General features: G+C 40.3%; 3 protein-coding genes across 4 annotated transcripts; 1 reads left to right on the top strand and 2 right to left on the bottom strand.

Annotated features, from left to right (window-relative positions):
- The first annotated feature begins 108 nt into the window (after positions 1-108).
- On the top strand, positions 109-1,226 carry LOC129581470 (uncharacterized). The gene is made up of 3 exons (XM_055472572.1): positions 109-489; positions 692-778; positions 879-1,226. Exons 1-3 carry the CDS (start codon positions 304-306, stop codon positions 1,059-1,061), a joined length of 456 nt encoding a protein of 151 aa, XP_055328547.1. The 5' UTR covers positions 109-303; the 3' UTR covers positions 1,062-1,226.
- Positions 1,163-6,022, bottom strand: LOC129581469 (sodium/myo-inositol cotransporter-like). Of its 2 annotated transcripts, none has more exons than XM_055472571.1 (18): positions 6,005-6,022; positions 5,643-5,749; positions 5,468-5,539; positions 5,228-5,303; positions 4,988-5,016; positions 4,704-4,763; positions 4,373-4,477; positions 4,098-4,216; positions 3,882-3,949; positions 3,574-3,782; positions 3,161-3,425; positions 2,922-3,001; positions 2,747-2,835; positions 2,490-2,619; positions 2,381-2,401; positions 2,109-2,303; positions 1,678-1,953; positions 1,163-1,584 (listed from the first exon to the last, which is right to left on the bottom strand). In XM_055472571.1, the coding sequence occupies exons 2-18, from the start codon at positions 5,727-5,729 to the stop codon at positions 1,456-1,458; spliced, it is 2,010 nt and encodes a 669-aa protein (XP_055328546.1). In that variant the 5' UTR covers positions 5,730-5,749; positions 6,005-6,022; the 3' UTR covers positions 1,163-1,455. The 2 variants fall into 2 exon arrangements, with proteins under 2 accessions (XP_055328546.1, XP_055328545.1); XM_055472570.1 differs by lacking the exon at positions 6,005-6,022 and adding an exon at positions 5,841-5,995.
- A 1,141-nt stretch (positions 6,023-7,163) lies between these two features.
- On the bottom strand, positions 7,164-12,609 carry LOC129580867 (signal peptide peptidase-like 3). The gene is made up of 9 exons (XM_055471589.1): positions 11,858-12,609; positions 10,727-10,804; positions 10,564-10,658; positions 10,184-10,309; positions 10,022-10,103; positions 8,786-8,907; positions 8,353-8,617; positions 7,940-8,133; positions 7,164-7,862 (listed from the first exon to the last, which is right to left on the bottom strand). The coding sequence occupies exons 1-9, from the start codon at positions 11,875-11,877 to the stop codon at positions 7,666-7,668; spliced, it is 1,179 nt and encodes a 392-aa protein (XP_055327564.1). The 5' UTR covers positions 11,878-12,609; the 3' UTR covers positions 7,164-7,665.
- Between the last annotated feature and the right edge of the window lie 1,583 nt (positions 12,610-14,192).

Here is a 14,192-nt window from a genome sequence, read left to right as displayed (position 1 = left end):
CGGACTTTTGAGTCTGGGGGAGTCCCGACCAATGGACCGGCACGCCACGCGAGTCAGGCATTTCCGAGCAATTTTCGTTTTTCGTGCTTTTCGTGTTTTTCTGATTGAAAGTTGTTTTGAAAATTAGTCATTATTAGTGTTCATTTTATTCTCGTTATGTAAAACATTCTGCTTTACTATATTGTTTTGAGAAGCCTCTTTTGACGTTTAAAACATTTTAAAGCAAACTTCACTGCGCTGTTGTTTGTGGGAACGCGTTACGATACTGATAACTACAGTCGTGGTGTTAATATACATGCAGTCATGTCAGACGAAGCGAATAAACGACCGGGAACCGAAGGACAGCCAGATGGGGACGAAATAGATGAACAGCAGCCCGCTACCAAGCTGGATAAAGCCAGTGCTCAGAATGCCGCCGATATGGAAAAAGTGACCGATCTCAAGGAAGAGAAGGAGTTTTCTGGAAAGATCTCCGGCAATGCGAGTGCGGTAAGGACTAAGGATTGATCTGCGGTCGCGGTATTACTTTTCTGACAATGAATAGCGAGAACTCGTTAAACTTACTTGTAATTTAATTCAGTAATGCAAACTAAAGATGTTGCCACAGAAGTTGTACTCCCTGCGTGCTTGTATCAGATATTGTGGTTAAACGATCGTCTTGCTATTTGAGTTTCATCAATGTTTTCTCTAGGTTCTAACAAATGTTGCTTCGGAACAAGCGAAGAGTTCGACGGGCCCAGTTGTAATAACCCTGCGCAAAGTGGATATCGATGCTCTGGTAAGGAAACCAAATATGTGTGGCAGCGCCGACGTTTGATTATGAATCTATGATATCTGTCTGTCATTTTTGAATCTGACGGATTGCGTTGCTTTTATAGGTAGAACATTTCGATGTCAAACGATTGTTTGCCGAGCGGTTGCTCAAGAAGCATCACGGTGATATGCGTAAAGCTGTGCGCGAATTAATGTTTGGCAATGCTGCCCAGATTAACCCTTTCGTATCCTCTTCACATTGTTGTCCTGACCATAGCAGCAATGTCATAAAATCTACGGATCATTAGAAATTAAGTGGTAATTTTTCAACTTCCTTTCTGCAAATTGTATGGAATATCAACTCTTTAACTTATTTCTCTACGTAACTTCTTTTCTGAAGGTTGTTTTATTTTCTGAGCCTGTTTTCGGAAGGTTTGCATTTAATTCTTGTGACATATAAATCACCAACGCTCCTCTAAAGCGTCTTTCTGAAAATTTTACACCATATTCAACCTGCAGAGTGTAATACAGGTTGCAAAAATATGCAACGGCAGAAATATACGTATTAACAGAAGGTTTTAAAATCACAGAATGATATGTTTAGGTACGGCAGCAATAAAATATAATAAGCATCCAGAAATAAATCGCAACAAGAAAAAATAAATTCTATAAACACTTTCAATCACCGGATGAAGCGGAACATTACATGATTCCGCTGGAGAATACAGCATATATTGTTATGCCAAAACTGCAAATCAATGCGACATTAACTAGAAGAATATTCCTAACCCATTTAGGTTGCTCAAGCGACGAAGCTTCCAGTAGTTTTGCCTACAAAAATTGCACACAATTTCGCCCGTAAAAATTGTACGCAATTAAACTTCGCGACAAGAAGCCGCTGCACAAGCTACCAGTAGTACTTACTTCGATTTCATTGGCATCTGGTTGACCTTTCGGAGCATCAAGTCCACAAAACCAGTTATATCCATGTTGCAGCAGTCCTAGCATCATTTTAGGACTGTATTTCAAAGCTTTTTCTGCTGGAATCGTTTCGACGCTGGTCTCTTTTTCGTCGCTAACAACTGCGACGGTTGAATTTGTTGCAGTCAATTCCGTAAGTGACATATCATGTGTACTCGCTGGCAGTTCATCCGGACGTTCGAGAGTTGCAAAACGGGTGGAAAACGTTGTACGTATCAGCTAAAAGTTCGTAAAATTACGACTTTAATTTACCTATTTCAACTAATTACTTCCGAGTAATCACCTTCCATGAGAGCAAACTTACAGAAAATGCTACATATTGTGCTCGTACATACTGTAGTTTTGCAAAACTGTTTAATTTATTGGGCGTTTACCCTGTATGGTTCCAGTTGTTTAGTGCACAAACTGACGAAGATCGCTGTAAATCCACTGAGGACAAATACGACAAATGCATAATATAGGTACTGAAAATCTTTGATAAATGAGGGACGCTCATCCGGTAAGCCGCATTCCGGAGAACGGTAAACAAAATCCAGGATCATTCTAGTGACTCCCAGTGCTAATCCAAGCTGGTGCAACGGACAAATATTACGACCTTTATTCGTTGTTACCGGTTACAAAGCGTGATACGATTAATCGTTCGTACCATGAGACCCCAGAATGCCCCCTGCATAAACGATAAATACAACATTGTGGTGTATTTATATATATTTTTCAAGGTATTTTATATAGTTTTAAATTACTTATCATCGTACCTTTTCATTACACCTGTGCCAGAGAATCGCCAGGAGATATACTGCCGCAATGGGTGGGGCCAGGTAGGCCGCAATAGATTGGATGTAGATATATAACTGACCGCCTTGCATTTGCTGGATTAATGGAATCCTATTGCACAGAATAGTAAAATTAGCTTTTAGCAACGCATTTATATATGTAGCAGGTTCTGCTAAGTCTAATTGTAACTTTGTAAGTAAAATATTCACGTAAACGCTGGAAACAGGAATGTACGCACCAAGCGATTGAAACCGCGAGAAGTACCAAATTGAACACTCTTCCAACAATAAGCATTTCCCTTGGAGTGGCTTTTGAGCGGAAACGTACCTGCGAAACGCATTGTACTAGTACAATAAGTATGCATATAGCCCACACGTGTTTAAAAATGCTAAAATTTATTGATGTACACGTACCCACACATCAATAGTAAATAAGCTGGAAGCACTGTTGAATATAGAAGACAAGTCGGACACCAGGGATGCCAACATGATCGCTACAGAACAATTACAATTATAACTCAGCGTGCGGTACGAAGTTGCTAACGAGTTTAAAGCGCGCAGTTTGGTAATAAAACCGTTACGGTGGTAGCGCAAACCCGCCGGTTTTTCTAACTAACCACAAGATATCGTTCACCAGTGGAGCATTTATGTACCTATCATTAACCCGCGCAGTCCCGCCGGCAATAGACGCATCACGAGTCTGGGGTATGCAATATTACTGCAACCAACACGATTCCCGCAAATTCGTTCACAAATGTCTGGATCGACGCATCCCACTTCGTCCGGCCACAACACACGGCTAATCATACCGGGCATGACCATAATAAACAATGGCAGCAATTTCAAATATCCAGCAAGAATACAGCCACCTTGGGCATGCGACAGAGTTTTCGAGGATAGCACACGCTGCACCATCATCTACACCACACAAAACGCGATTAATATTATTGTTAATTTTATTAACAGCCCCGAAAATCAATCATTAATTACATCTTGAACTGACGTTACAAATTTATACAGTACAATACAATAAATTCCGTAGTTTTTATTCTACCACATAATTTACCTGGTCAGCAGCCCAGTACCATATTGAGGAAGGCGTCTGGCCGATAACAAACCCCAACCACGGCATCCCAGGGTCGCGAATATCGCGCAGCATGACGAAGGAATCAGGCTCCGGATGACCACATTTGGTCAGATTTAACCGTGTAGTATTTGGCACTGAATTCATGTATCCTTCCCGCAAACCGGCATACCCACCAACTTCCACAAAAGCTAACACAGCCGCGATATTTAGGTAAAAGCATATTTAAAATTTAAAACTCAATACTGAACATGAGAGACACAAAGGTTACAATTCTTACAACAACTCACATATCACAGCAATCGAAACGCATCCGATTAGAATTGCGCATGTCTGCAGCACTTCAAGAAATATGGCCCTGAAAAGCATAGAATTCGAGAAAAACATACGTAGAAGCAATTTTTTCCCCAAAGCGCACGGGAAATTAATTCGAAAGTTATTTTAGAATGCAGTTACTAGTGTAACATAAAAGTCCCATAATATACATATGTCATCGACTTACTTACGCAGTGAGCCCTCCTGTTATCGATGTCAATGCGGTAATTCCCAGCAATAAAAGAATAGATGCATACAAATTCCAACGAAGACTTTGATTAATAAACAGTGCGCCAGAAAACATGTCCACCTAAAGAGTTGGTGTGTTTCACGCCGTAACTGTGACCATCACACCATCAAATTTTGTAAAATCCATTTATCCATTAAAATTTATACAGATATACACAGAGAAATATGCCGGGAATACCGTGTTTGAAACGGGTACGACCAACCGGCAACCACTTACTGAAATTTTGGTGAAAATGTACAAAACCAGGGAAAGTGCGGCAAGATAAACGCGAATTCGATTCCCTCCAAATCGTTTGCTCATATATTCTGGCAACGTGTGCACCTGTTCATTTCAAAAATATTCGGCACAAGCAATAATAATAATACACATTCTAAAGTTTTCGAAAAAAGGTCTGCCGTCGGCCGTATGTACGGCATTTCAAGAAGGCGTACGTAAGCGTAATGCAATAACAACCATAAAGTGGACAAATCAACAAACACTTCACATCAAATAACAGTACGAGTCCTAATGAATTAATAGACTAACAACATCCTTTTAAGCGACGAACCTTGCTCGCGATATAAACGGGTAAAAACACCCATCCGAGTAGTTGCAGTATAATTGTAGCCTAAAAACGTAAGTACATTCCATAAACAGTTGGCATCCTTAATAAGTTTGCAGCCGTATCATAAGCAATAACAAAATCTTACTGACGACTTAAAAAAAAATCCAAAATAAATACATGAAAAAACTATTGCGCAAAAGTCGAGTGGACATTTTGGGAACGCAGAAGTTCCACAATAAAATGACTGCCTGCTCGTCTTACACATGACAAACGATTACATATCTTACATTGAACTCGAACGCTCCGACGCTGATGCCTGCGAACAACAGATCACTTTTAAAGGTAAACGATATAAATGTAAACGGCTAGCATTATGAATTATTTCCTACCAAGAAACACATTTCCCACCAGTAATGACTTATTACGAATCATTTGTTAATTTTTCGCAACCTGCACCTGATAAAAGCTTCGCACTTTTTGTCGGAATAAAATATCTGTATAATAACAGACAATTAACAGTATTCTACCTTCTGCGGCACCGGATCCGGCCAACCCGATGAAATGATCACTGCCGATATTCGAAGCGAATAAGCTGGCTCCCACCTGCAGTTACATAACACGAATTAATTCAAACAAAGAAAAATCTTTAAGACAAGGCATCCACAACAAACGCAAATATACTGGTCGATATAATATTTTTGTAATGCACAAATTAAAGTATGCCTTATGAAGATGAAGCAAATGCCGCAACAGCCGTAGCAACATACGATAATCCAGTTCATTTGGCGTCCGGCCAGGAAAAATCCGGATACCGTGCTTCGGTTGGCAAAACACATGGACTGTAGAAAAAACAATTTGGCATTTTTCGTGAGTTTGTAACATTTTCACTGCATCGACAACATGCCCAATTTTTTGCCATATTTTTTAAACAGGCGCATTTACCGATATTCCCACGGCAATCATGACTAGAAAATACAGCACCATTGCCACAATATCCCACGTCTCCAACGTGTCCGAATTGTTCAACATTTTTCCGCAGAACAACAAAACTGCAAGAAAAGCACAGGACGTTCGAAAAGTGTGCTAAGTAAGACGGAAACGTCTTTGATCGCAGCACACATCTACGATCAAAATTCTTACACGAAGTCAAAGTCAAACTAAAGATCATAAAATATTGGACAAAATATTAAAAATAAGTTATTCGGGAATTTCCGAGATCACCCCGAGTCCACGATACACTCGTCAGATTCGACTTGATAAACAAGTCTGCCACAAACGTTACTGGAATTTGTGAAAAAGACTACCAATTTGTTGTCCATCATGCCGGGTGTTTTCATAAATCAGATTTCAGTTTTACAGCCTATTCAAATACGAAGACAAAAGAGTTTATCGCTATCTTGAACCACTATCTACAAAGAAACGCTGATTTGCAAACGCAAGCCTAATATTAAGTACAGTACTTTAGAGTAGAAGTGTACAGCCGACTGACGTACTGTATAACACCATACATGGGTGGAGACATTTGTGGACACATATTGCAAAAGTATTGAGTAGTAAACAATATGACGAAAACGCGTTAAGTTTTTCTATGTTGAGCAAAAGTAATCGATTTTCACTTTCTTGCAGTTCCTCGATTCGTTATTTTTGCCGGCACTTTTGTTGTGCCTGCGTCATATTGTTGCCCGCACGGAAAGATTGCCGGTGTATTAAACGCTATGTTGCTGTAAGGTTTAGCGTGCATGGTGCTACAATACTTACTGTACTTACATATGTGTGTTCAGTGTGTGCACCGTGTAATACTACAGTATATTATATAAGTAAATAAAGCCGCCACTATCTATGTATTACCCTCACTATGTGGTCAGCAGGTCTGTTTTTGTGTCTGTGATCGTGTTTTTAGAAAAGAGAAACCATTTAATGCAGTAAATCTGACCATGAGTAACCGCTATATTATTTTTATAAGACGTAACAGTTACAGTATAAGACGTAATAGTTGTGGTATGTAACCCGGTAAACACCGCAACACGTACAAAAAAAGCTTTGTTGCTCGATTGTTGCTAAACTGAGCCCAGTGCGGTTTATACCTGTACTTCAGTATTGATTTCACTGTGTGAAAGTAAAATTACAATTATTATGATCATTATTACAACAACTTATAGGATTCAAGTTTTTATTAGATAAAATTGAAAACTTACGGAAATACGCGGAAGTTCTAACCTAGTAGAGCAGAAAACCAGTTACGGCAAGCGTATGAACTTACAGTATGAACCTTATTTTCTTGACCACATGTATTTTAAGTTCTTGTTCACGTCCATTATAGCCCTATATATCTGACGGCGTGTTACGTATTGAAATGTAACTGTCAGAAAATTTTTGAATTCGTGAAGAGTTAAAATTTCAAAATTCCTGGACGACATCGGAAATATCAAGCTTACAGCAATAACAAGCAGTACTCGTATCGCATTGCTTTTTTGTTCGTTAATCCATATCACATTGTCAAGCCTGCTGACAAATCATCATCAGCAAAGCCAGTTTACAAAACTGTCGAAATCCTTATACTAGTAAACATCCATCGGAAACCGACTCCATAGTCCATATCGGCATAAGGGTGCCAATACGTTTACATTTTACAGTAACCGATAAGCAGCGCCTACGTAGATCGATGAAATTAAAAATTAACATAAAAACAGCCACAATATATATTACAATACGTGCAACACATGTTATCATCCAAAACGAATAAAATCCCGTTGAAAATTTTCTGATATTTCAGCTTAACAGTGCTTTCTTTGAAGACAACGCACAGTGTAACCTCCCGGCTCCCAATGACCCAACCCAAACAAGAGAGAACCAGCCAATTCGTGCCACTCGTCCGCAACTGACCGGTGAAAGTGAAACAGAGATCATTTGGCATTTGAACCGCACACGACAAGCTAGACAAGCCGGCCCCAATCCGCGCTGATCCTTACACCTCAATGTGTTTGCCAGGATGCGGCCCGTTACCCGTGGAATTGAGCAGATCAAACCCGTTCCACATCCGACGCAGATCGCCCTTCAAGTAGGCCATCAAGAGCAGGGGCAGCAATGTAAAGGGCACCAAATACAGCAATGCCGGCTGGGCTGCTTTAAACAGTTCCGATGAGACGGTGGCCGTCAGTAAACCTGCTCAATCGAAGAGGATTACTCGCCAGATTAAGACGCTATGCAGACTGGTTCAGGAGCTTTGCATCACTAATTACCGAGAAAGTATCCGATGAGTGCGCAGTGAAAGTAGCGCACCCTCTCCAATGAGCTGACCGGACCGGGAAGACCCACTTCGTTACGCAGTTGCTGTTTCTTATGCGCATCAAAACGGAGGACGAAACACAGCAGCAATCCAGGCATGACAATGTCGCCCAGTCCCAGCATAGAATACTGACCCGACGTTTTAATACTGCAAAAATCAATAATAATCAGCAAAATCTGAAAGTCAATCTTACGCGCATCATATTAATTTTGTAGCAATGGGAATCTACTTTGTTAAAGCTAGAAAAAAACCAGCTCATCTATCTCGCAGCAACTGGATTGCTTACTACTTACTTATTTCGCTGTTTTTTTTTCTGCTTAATACAAAGGTAAGTTGCATAACGCTACGAACATCTATCAATTCTACCTGGGAAAAACCAGTTTTCCAGGAAGGCTCAGTTTGGGCGCCTCGTTAATGATGTTAGAGTCCACGTTCAGACGACGCGCCAGGGCTCGCATAGGATTATCGGCGGTACGAGTAGCCACACGCACCATGACATTGGAGTTAAAAATGTAGGATGAGAAAAACACCCAGAACACGTCGTATAACAACAACCCCGTCAACAAGAGCGTCGAAACCTTCAAACTGGGAAGACGGACTAGAGCAATAAACGCCACGCACAAACCCATTCCTGGAAAACATAAACAAACATCGATGCCACTTACAAGAAACATAAAACATTAAGTACAACATACAATTAATAAAAACACTGTACAGAAAAATTAAGTACAGCTTACAAGACAAAATTCAGATATTCAATCAAAGACAAATGTATAGGCAATTACGGGTAATTACGTACCCAGAGCATCCATTAGTAGCCAGTGCCCCGTCAGGGTCCAGATGAACACAATCGGTACGGACAGTCCAAAAGATACCAGTTCCGGGGCGGAAAACCGACCACAAAGAGGCCAAATAGAGTATCTGCCGAAGTAGCCATAAATCACACACAGTATTAGTAAACACTCGTAGAAGCATTTATTTCGTCCGTCCAGCGAAATAAATGCGGAAACCAAGCGAACAAAATGACGCATATTGCATAACTATTTCAAAAATTGATAAAATTATAACACAATGCGTTATAAAAATTTATATTTATATCTAACGCACCAGCAAGCTCGTCATAATTCCGAAATTTTTTACTGATAATTCCTCCCAATCGTAAAAACGTACACATCTAAAGGATACAGTTAACATTAAACAATACATTTCTTTATTGTGTAATACAGGTGTTATTTTTCAGTCGTTGAAACCTGAAAACTCTTACAAGTTGCAGCTGCTAATAAAAGCCCAAACTGGTTTGTCCACCAACTTCGAATGCCCTTATGTGCATTAATATGATTGTATTGTACGGTACGTACATGCACATTAACCAATATCCAATACATCTACGGAAGAACAAGCTGGCCCAACATGCCACTGAAACTCGTTCAACAATCGGAGCAACGCACGAGACGCATCCGTAACAATCAAATATCATGACGCAGACAGAATATACATCGACAATTTCCGCCTTCTGCTCGACATCTACATCTCTCACACTCGATGCAAAAAAGGGTTACTGAAAAATATGTCGCGGTTAACAAAAAACAGACAAATTCGCCGCGCTGGACTGTAGCATGAGCAATCAATCGATTCCCATCTATTAATCATAAAGAAAAGATAAGAAATGTATAACAATAAAAAATGTAAAAACCGAAGCATTCCCTTTCTTATAGAACCAAAGCAGTGCGCGTACTGCATCGCGCAAATAAACGAAACAAAGAAAACAGCGCACTTACAAGGAAAACCAATAAAAAATAATACATAAAAAGCTTTGTAGTCTGCATTACAAAGCTAGAAGTATACGCACTACGCACTACATTGACCGGAAGCAATGCCCCATTTAGTCAGCACTTTCGGCTATTGCCAACATTCAAGTCAAATCAGCAAAGTAAAAACTTGGCCAGTGCTCTATCTCTTAGCGACATCTCCCATTGCTTTGCACAAAAAGAACCATTTCCTTAATAAAAACACTGGCGTGAATGAATGCACTTACGAAGTGTGGGTGGTGGCACAAGGTCGCATGAAATACTGGCACATGGGCAAGAGGAGAAAGGCTAGGGCAATGGAAGCAATAACTGCCGTACAAACATAAACACAATTAAAACCCAACCATGCAAAGCAGACAAAAGTCATCAGCTGGCAGCGTGGCACTTACTGGCTGTACAGGCGGCAAATATTGTTTGCATCGAGTCAAAAAAGAAAAACATCACCAGCAGCGAGACGCTGGCTCCAACCGGAAGACACATAGCTTGGAAGGCATCCACGTCCGTGTGTGAGGAACCTGCTCAAGTTAATCCCATCGGATTACTAACAAAACCTCCCGTGCAAATTAAGAAATGGCACGTCAATCAAGTTATCAATGGAAAAAAATGCACACAAACCTGATCAAATTATCTAAACCAAACAACCACCTCACTGATCCAAGCAAAGCTGTTTTTCATTTACATAACCGGCTTGTGTTCGTGGAAAAATTACTTATCTCCCGTAATAACTACAGTTTCCACAACAGAATTGTTGACATTTTTTTATCCTCACCTTGCGAAGAAGCATCGGCCGCCTTTAGACCTTTCTTATCCTGCTTTGCTTCTTTTTCTGCGTTCGAGGCCGATTGTTGTTCCATATTTAACGACCTGACAAAAAACAATGTCTGTTCGCTAGACAGAGTGTTAGAAGCAGCAATTAAGTTGGTTTAACTCACCGGAAACTGCCGTAGACAATTAGCAATATTGAGATAAGGAAAGTGGACACGCGAGATGAGTCCATGAGAGTGTACGCCCTGAAAACAAACAGAGGCTAGCAAATCTACGAACACAAGCATCATTAAGCAGCATAAAGATGGTTTCGACATCGAATATCAACAAACATTTGCCAGCCAAACATCAGATACCACAGAAAAGCCCTTCGGGCATTATTTTTGAGCGGCAAACTGTTTTTCTTTCTTATCAAATGTATGAACATCTGCTCAAGAATGTCATGACATTAAGGCTGATTAAGCAACACCGTCACTGGTTAACCAGCCCGAATCCATAACTTTACTAAAATCTTCTCAGTACAGCTGGTATGTGTCTGGTATAATAATATTATATTTATCTGCGAAGCTTAATTTCCTTTCGCAAATAACTTTTTTTTACAGTCCGACAGCTAAATCATATCAAAAAATGATTGTGTGATTTTTTATCCCTAATCCTGCGGTAAATAAACAAATACATCCACGTAATTATTAGGGGCATTTTGCACCAACCCACGGCATTCTCTAATTTTCCTGAAATATAGATGTATTATGTACTTTAGGTATTTAACATAACAATGAACAGCCCTAACTTTTTCAGTATTGGTAACCCGTGTACGGTTGTGCCGTGACGATCAATTTACATTATTATAAGTCCAAATAATTCATTTAAAAAACACTGAGCTGTTATAGCTAACGCCGGATTACGACTACTAAACTACGGTAACCGTTCTTATGATCAAAAACATTGAATAGATAATTATACCATGCAACTGTAGAAGATGTTTTTACCGTGGCCAGTTTCGTTTTATTATTACTTTTCTCGTAATAACAGCATTACAATACCAAAGCGGCATAATCATTCATGAAACAAAACTGATCACGTCTGGCCCTGGCTCGGACGAATTCTGATGTGCTTTGATATCATCGCAAATGGATAACGCAACAGATTAACAATCCTCATAATTAAAACAAGCTCAGATTGGCAGCATATTTACTTGCAAAGGCGCATTTCCACAAATAATTAAGCCATAAAACATCTACTGCACAAACCAACCGGAAATAACATCCAACATAAAAACCCCACTTACGGTGACTTACCAATCAAAATCCGAACCCATTTCCGAAGCAGTCCTGGCAGCACGCGCAGCCCCCCGCACAATTGATTATCACTCTTCAGATTCCACAACAAATTATCACAATCCTTTGTGCCATGGGCAAGAATAATTCATCGAGCCCGGACACAGCAACGCATGCACTCCTGTGTTCGGGGTTCCTCACGGATCAGCAGATCCGTTGTAGTGAGGCTGGTGCAGCTGCTGCTCCTGTGCAACTGGGCGCGAGATGCGTATGCCAGAAAGATCCAGTTCTGCACAATAATCAAGCAGTGGCCCATAGCCTCCTAATGTGCACCCGGATGAATGTCGCCGGATCGATCGATCATTTCTCGCGTATGAAGTAGCAGGATCACACGCTGCTGTTTCCCGTTTTTGAACTCAAGGACGAATTACATTTAGTGTCCCCAACACACAGACCGTCATATGTGCAGCTACCGCACACTCCACCGTCAGATGTGAGCACGATGCGAGCATGTCCAAATAAATCAACGTAAAGTTATTATCGGTCTAGCATTTAATAGGCTGCAAATCCTCGTCTCCATTTATCTGAGGAGCACTGAATAAATCTCCTAAAACCAGTTGCTGTTCCCTTGTAAAATGAATTGTCAGATGGAGACAGGATTTCCCAAATGCAGCGCAAAAATAAAACTTACTCAAGCAGCAAGTGAAAGTGGACTTGGTATAAAAACGGAATGTTGTTGTTACTTGCCTTGATCGCTCTCGCCTATACATGTGCAGTGTGCTTATGGTTAGCTTTACACTACTTTACAGTACTCATACATATACTGCAGCGGAGAGGGTTTGGTCTAGTGTAGACCAATGGCACACGGCATGTGGTATTAAAATGATCGCAAGCAAGTTGAAGCAACTATACGAAACTACGATTGTCGCTTGGGGTCAAGAATGAATGAAAACTTATCATCAATGAATGCTCTAATATTAATGGTAAGTTAAATAATACACAACAAACATTTTGCAGTGCATAATAAATGATGCCAGTTATATTACCAATTATGTAATATTATGGCAGTTGTATTTTTATGCTATTGCAAGTTTTTAGCGTTCGACCCCTTAATAGGACCTAACCGTCCGTATGATATAATTCATAACGCATTCCTATAATTTCCGGTCCCCACGATGTATAAGTATCCATTCTTGCACGTGGATCCCTGCTTATTTCGGATTTGTTGCAGATTGATTTGTTGCAGCATGGATAAACTCCTGTGTAAACGTTAAACTCTTTGCAATTATACAAAAATTACATATCTCGCAAAATGTAACCTGATCCATTTTAAAAAAAGTTTGTTGAAAAACAAACTCACCAAAAAACAGGGGAAAATAAAAAGATGATCGAACACGTAGAGTACTGTATGTGCAACGCAGTCATACGCTACAGCCGAAATTACCGGCATCGTATTGATGTTAGTTTATAATGCAAAGTGCGTTGGTTTCGAAATCGGAAGACGATACAATTTGTTTTCCGTATGGTTATGATACATATTAATGCCTTTGACATGGTTTCTGCTTCTTGCCACCGTAACCTGATTTTCTGTTACGAAATCAATAAGCACGCCCAAGCCGTATCTATAAACTCGTTTTGGAATTCTGCTTACAACTGTTAGAATCAGTATCTGAAGGTTTATTGTTAGCGATAGTCGACTTTTAAGTTATAATTAAGGGTACCCTTATAGGCACCCCTTAAAACCCCGGTATATTATAAGCACCCCTTTTCGCACCCCGTTTATTATAGGCACCCCTTTTAGCTTATTATGATATATAATAGATTCAGTGTTCTTAGGTAAAAATGCAGCTTTAATTATTCAGATAATAATTTGAATTTTCAGTAATAATTTTGTTCTAGCGTTGAGTTAAGTAAGTACATCAGGCTTTCCAGCCGATAATCAAATCAGCCAGCTTAGAAATCAACGTTTCGGCAAATCAGCCAGCTTTGAGCGAATTAGCATCGCCTCTTCTACTGTGACCAGAAGGTCATCTTTGGCGTTGGTCAGCTCATTCATGGGCTCCTTCCATTGCCTTCCAAGCTGTTATCACCTTGTGATTGTCTCAGCTTGTCAGACTTTTAAGCCGTTGCTTTTGTAAATCCGATGTTCGCGGGCGATACTACACAAATCATTTCCGCAATGCAGAAAAAAACCATCGGGCCGCACTGATTGGACCCCGGCAACAGAAGCTCGACAACTGGAATGCTGCGGTGGCCGGCTTCTGTTCGCCACCGTACAGCAAGGAGAGCTACAGGTGGACATGCGGCGGCACCGGATCACGCCAGTGTTCCGGTGTTAGACAGCACCACATTTACA

This window comes from Paramacrobiotus metropolitanus, unplaced genomic scaffold (assembly GCF_019649055.1).
Source record: "Paramacrobiotus metropolitanus isolate TYO unplaced genomic scaffold, Prichtersi_v1.0 Parri_scaffold0000005, whole genome shotgun sequence".
Classification (NCBI taxonomy): domain Eukaryota; kingdom Metazoa; phylum Tardigrada; class Eutardigrada; order Parachela; family Macrobiotidae; genus Paramacrobiotus; species Paramacrobiotus metropolitanus.
The sequence above is the reverse complement of the archived record's forward strand: the minus strand, read 5'-3'. Positions and strand labels throughout refer to the sequence as shown.

Excerpts from the sequence above, each read along its gene's own strand:
- LOC129581470 (XM_055472572.1), top strand. The coding sequence starts at position 304 with ATGTCAGACGAAGCGAATAAACGACCGGGAACCGAAGGACAGCCAGAT. Across the intron at positions 490-691 it reads TCTCCGGCAATGCGAGTGCG|GTTCTAACAAATGTTGCTTC; the intron begins GTAAGGACTAAG and ends TGTTTTCTCTAG. Across the intron at positions 779-878 it reads AAGTGGATATCGATGCTCTG|GTAGAACATTTCGATGTCAA; the intron begins GTAAGGAAACCA and ends TTGCTTTTATAG.
- LOC129581469 (XM_055472570.1), bottom strand. The coding sequence starts at position 5,868 with ATGATCTTTAGTTTGACTTTGACTTCGT. Across the intron at positions 5,540-5,642 it reads TGATTGCCGTGGGAATATCG|TCCATGTGTTTTGCCAACCG; the intron begins GTAAATGCGCCT and ends TTTTTTCTACAG. Across the intron at positions 1,585-1,677 it reads CAGATGCCAATGAAATCGAA|GCAAAACTACTGGAAGCTTC; the intron begins GTAAGTACTACT and ends CAATTTTTGTAG.
- LOC129580867 (XM_055471589.1), bottom strand. The coding sequence starts at position 11,877 with ATGGGTTCGGATTTTGATTG. Across the intron at positions 10,805-11,857 it reads ATGGGTTCGGATTTTGATTG|GGCGTACACTCTCATGGACT; the intron begins GTAAGTCACCGT and ends GTTTGTTTTCAG. Across the intron at positions 8,908-10,021 it reads TGTGCCACCACCCACACTTC|ATACTCTATTTGGCCTCTTT; the intron begins GTAAGTGCATTC and ends CTACTTCGGCAG.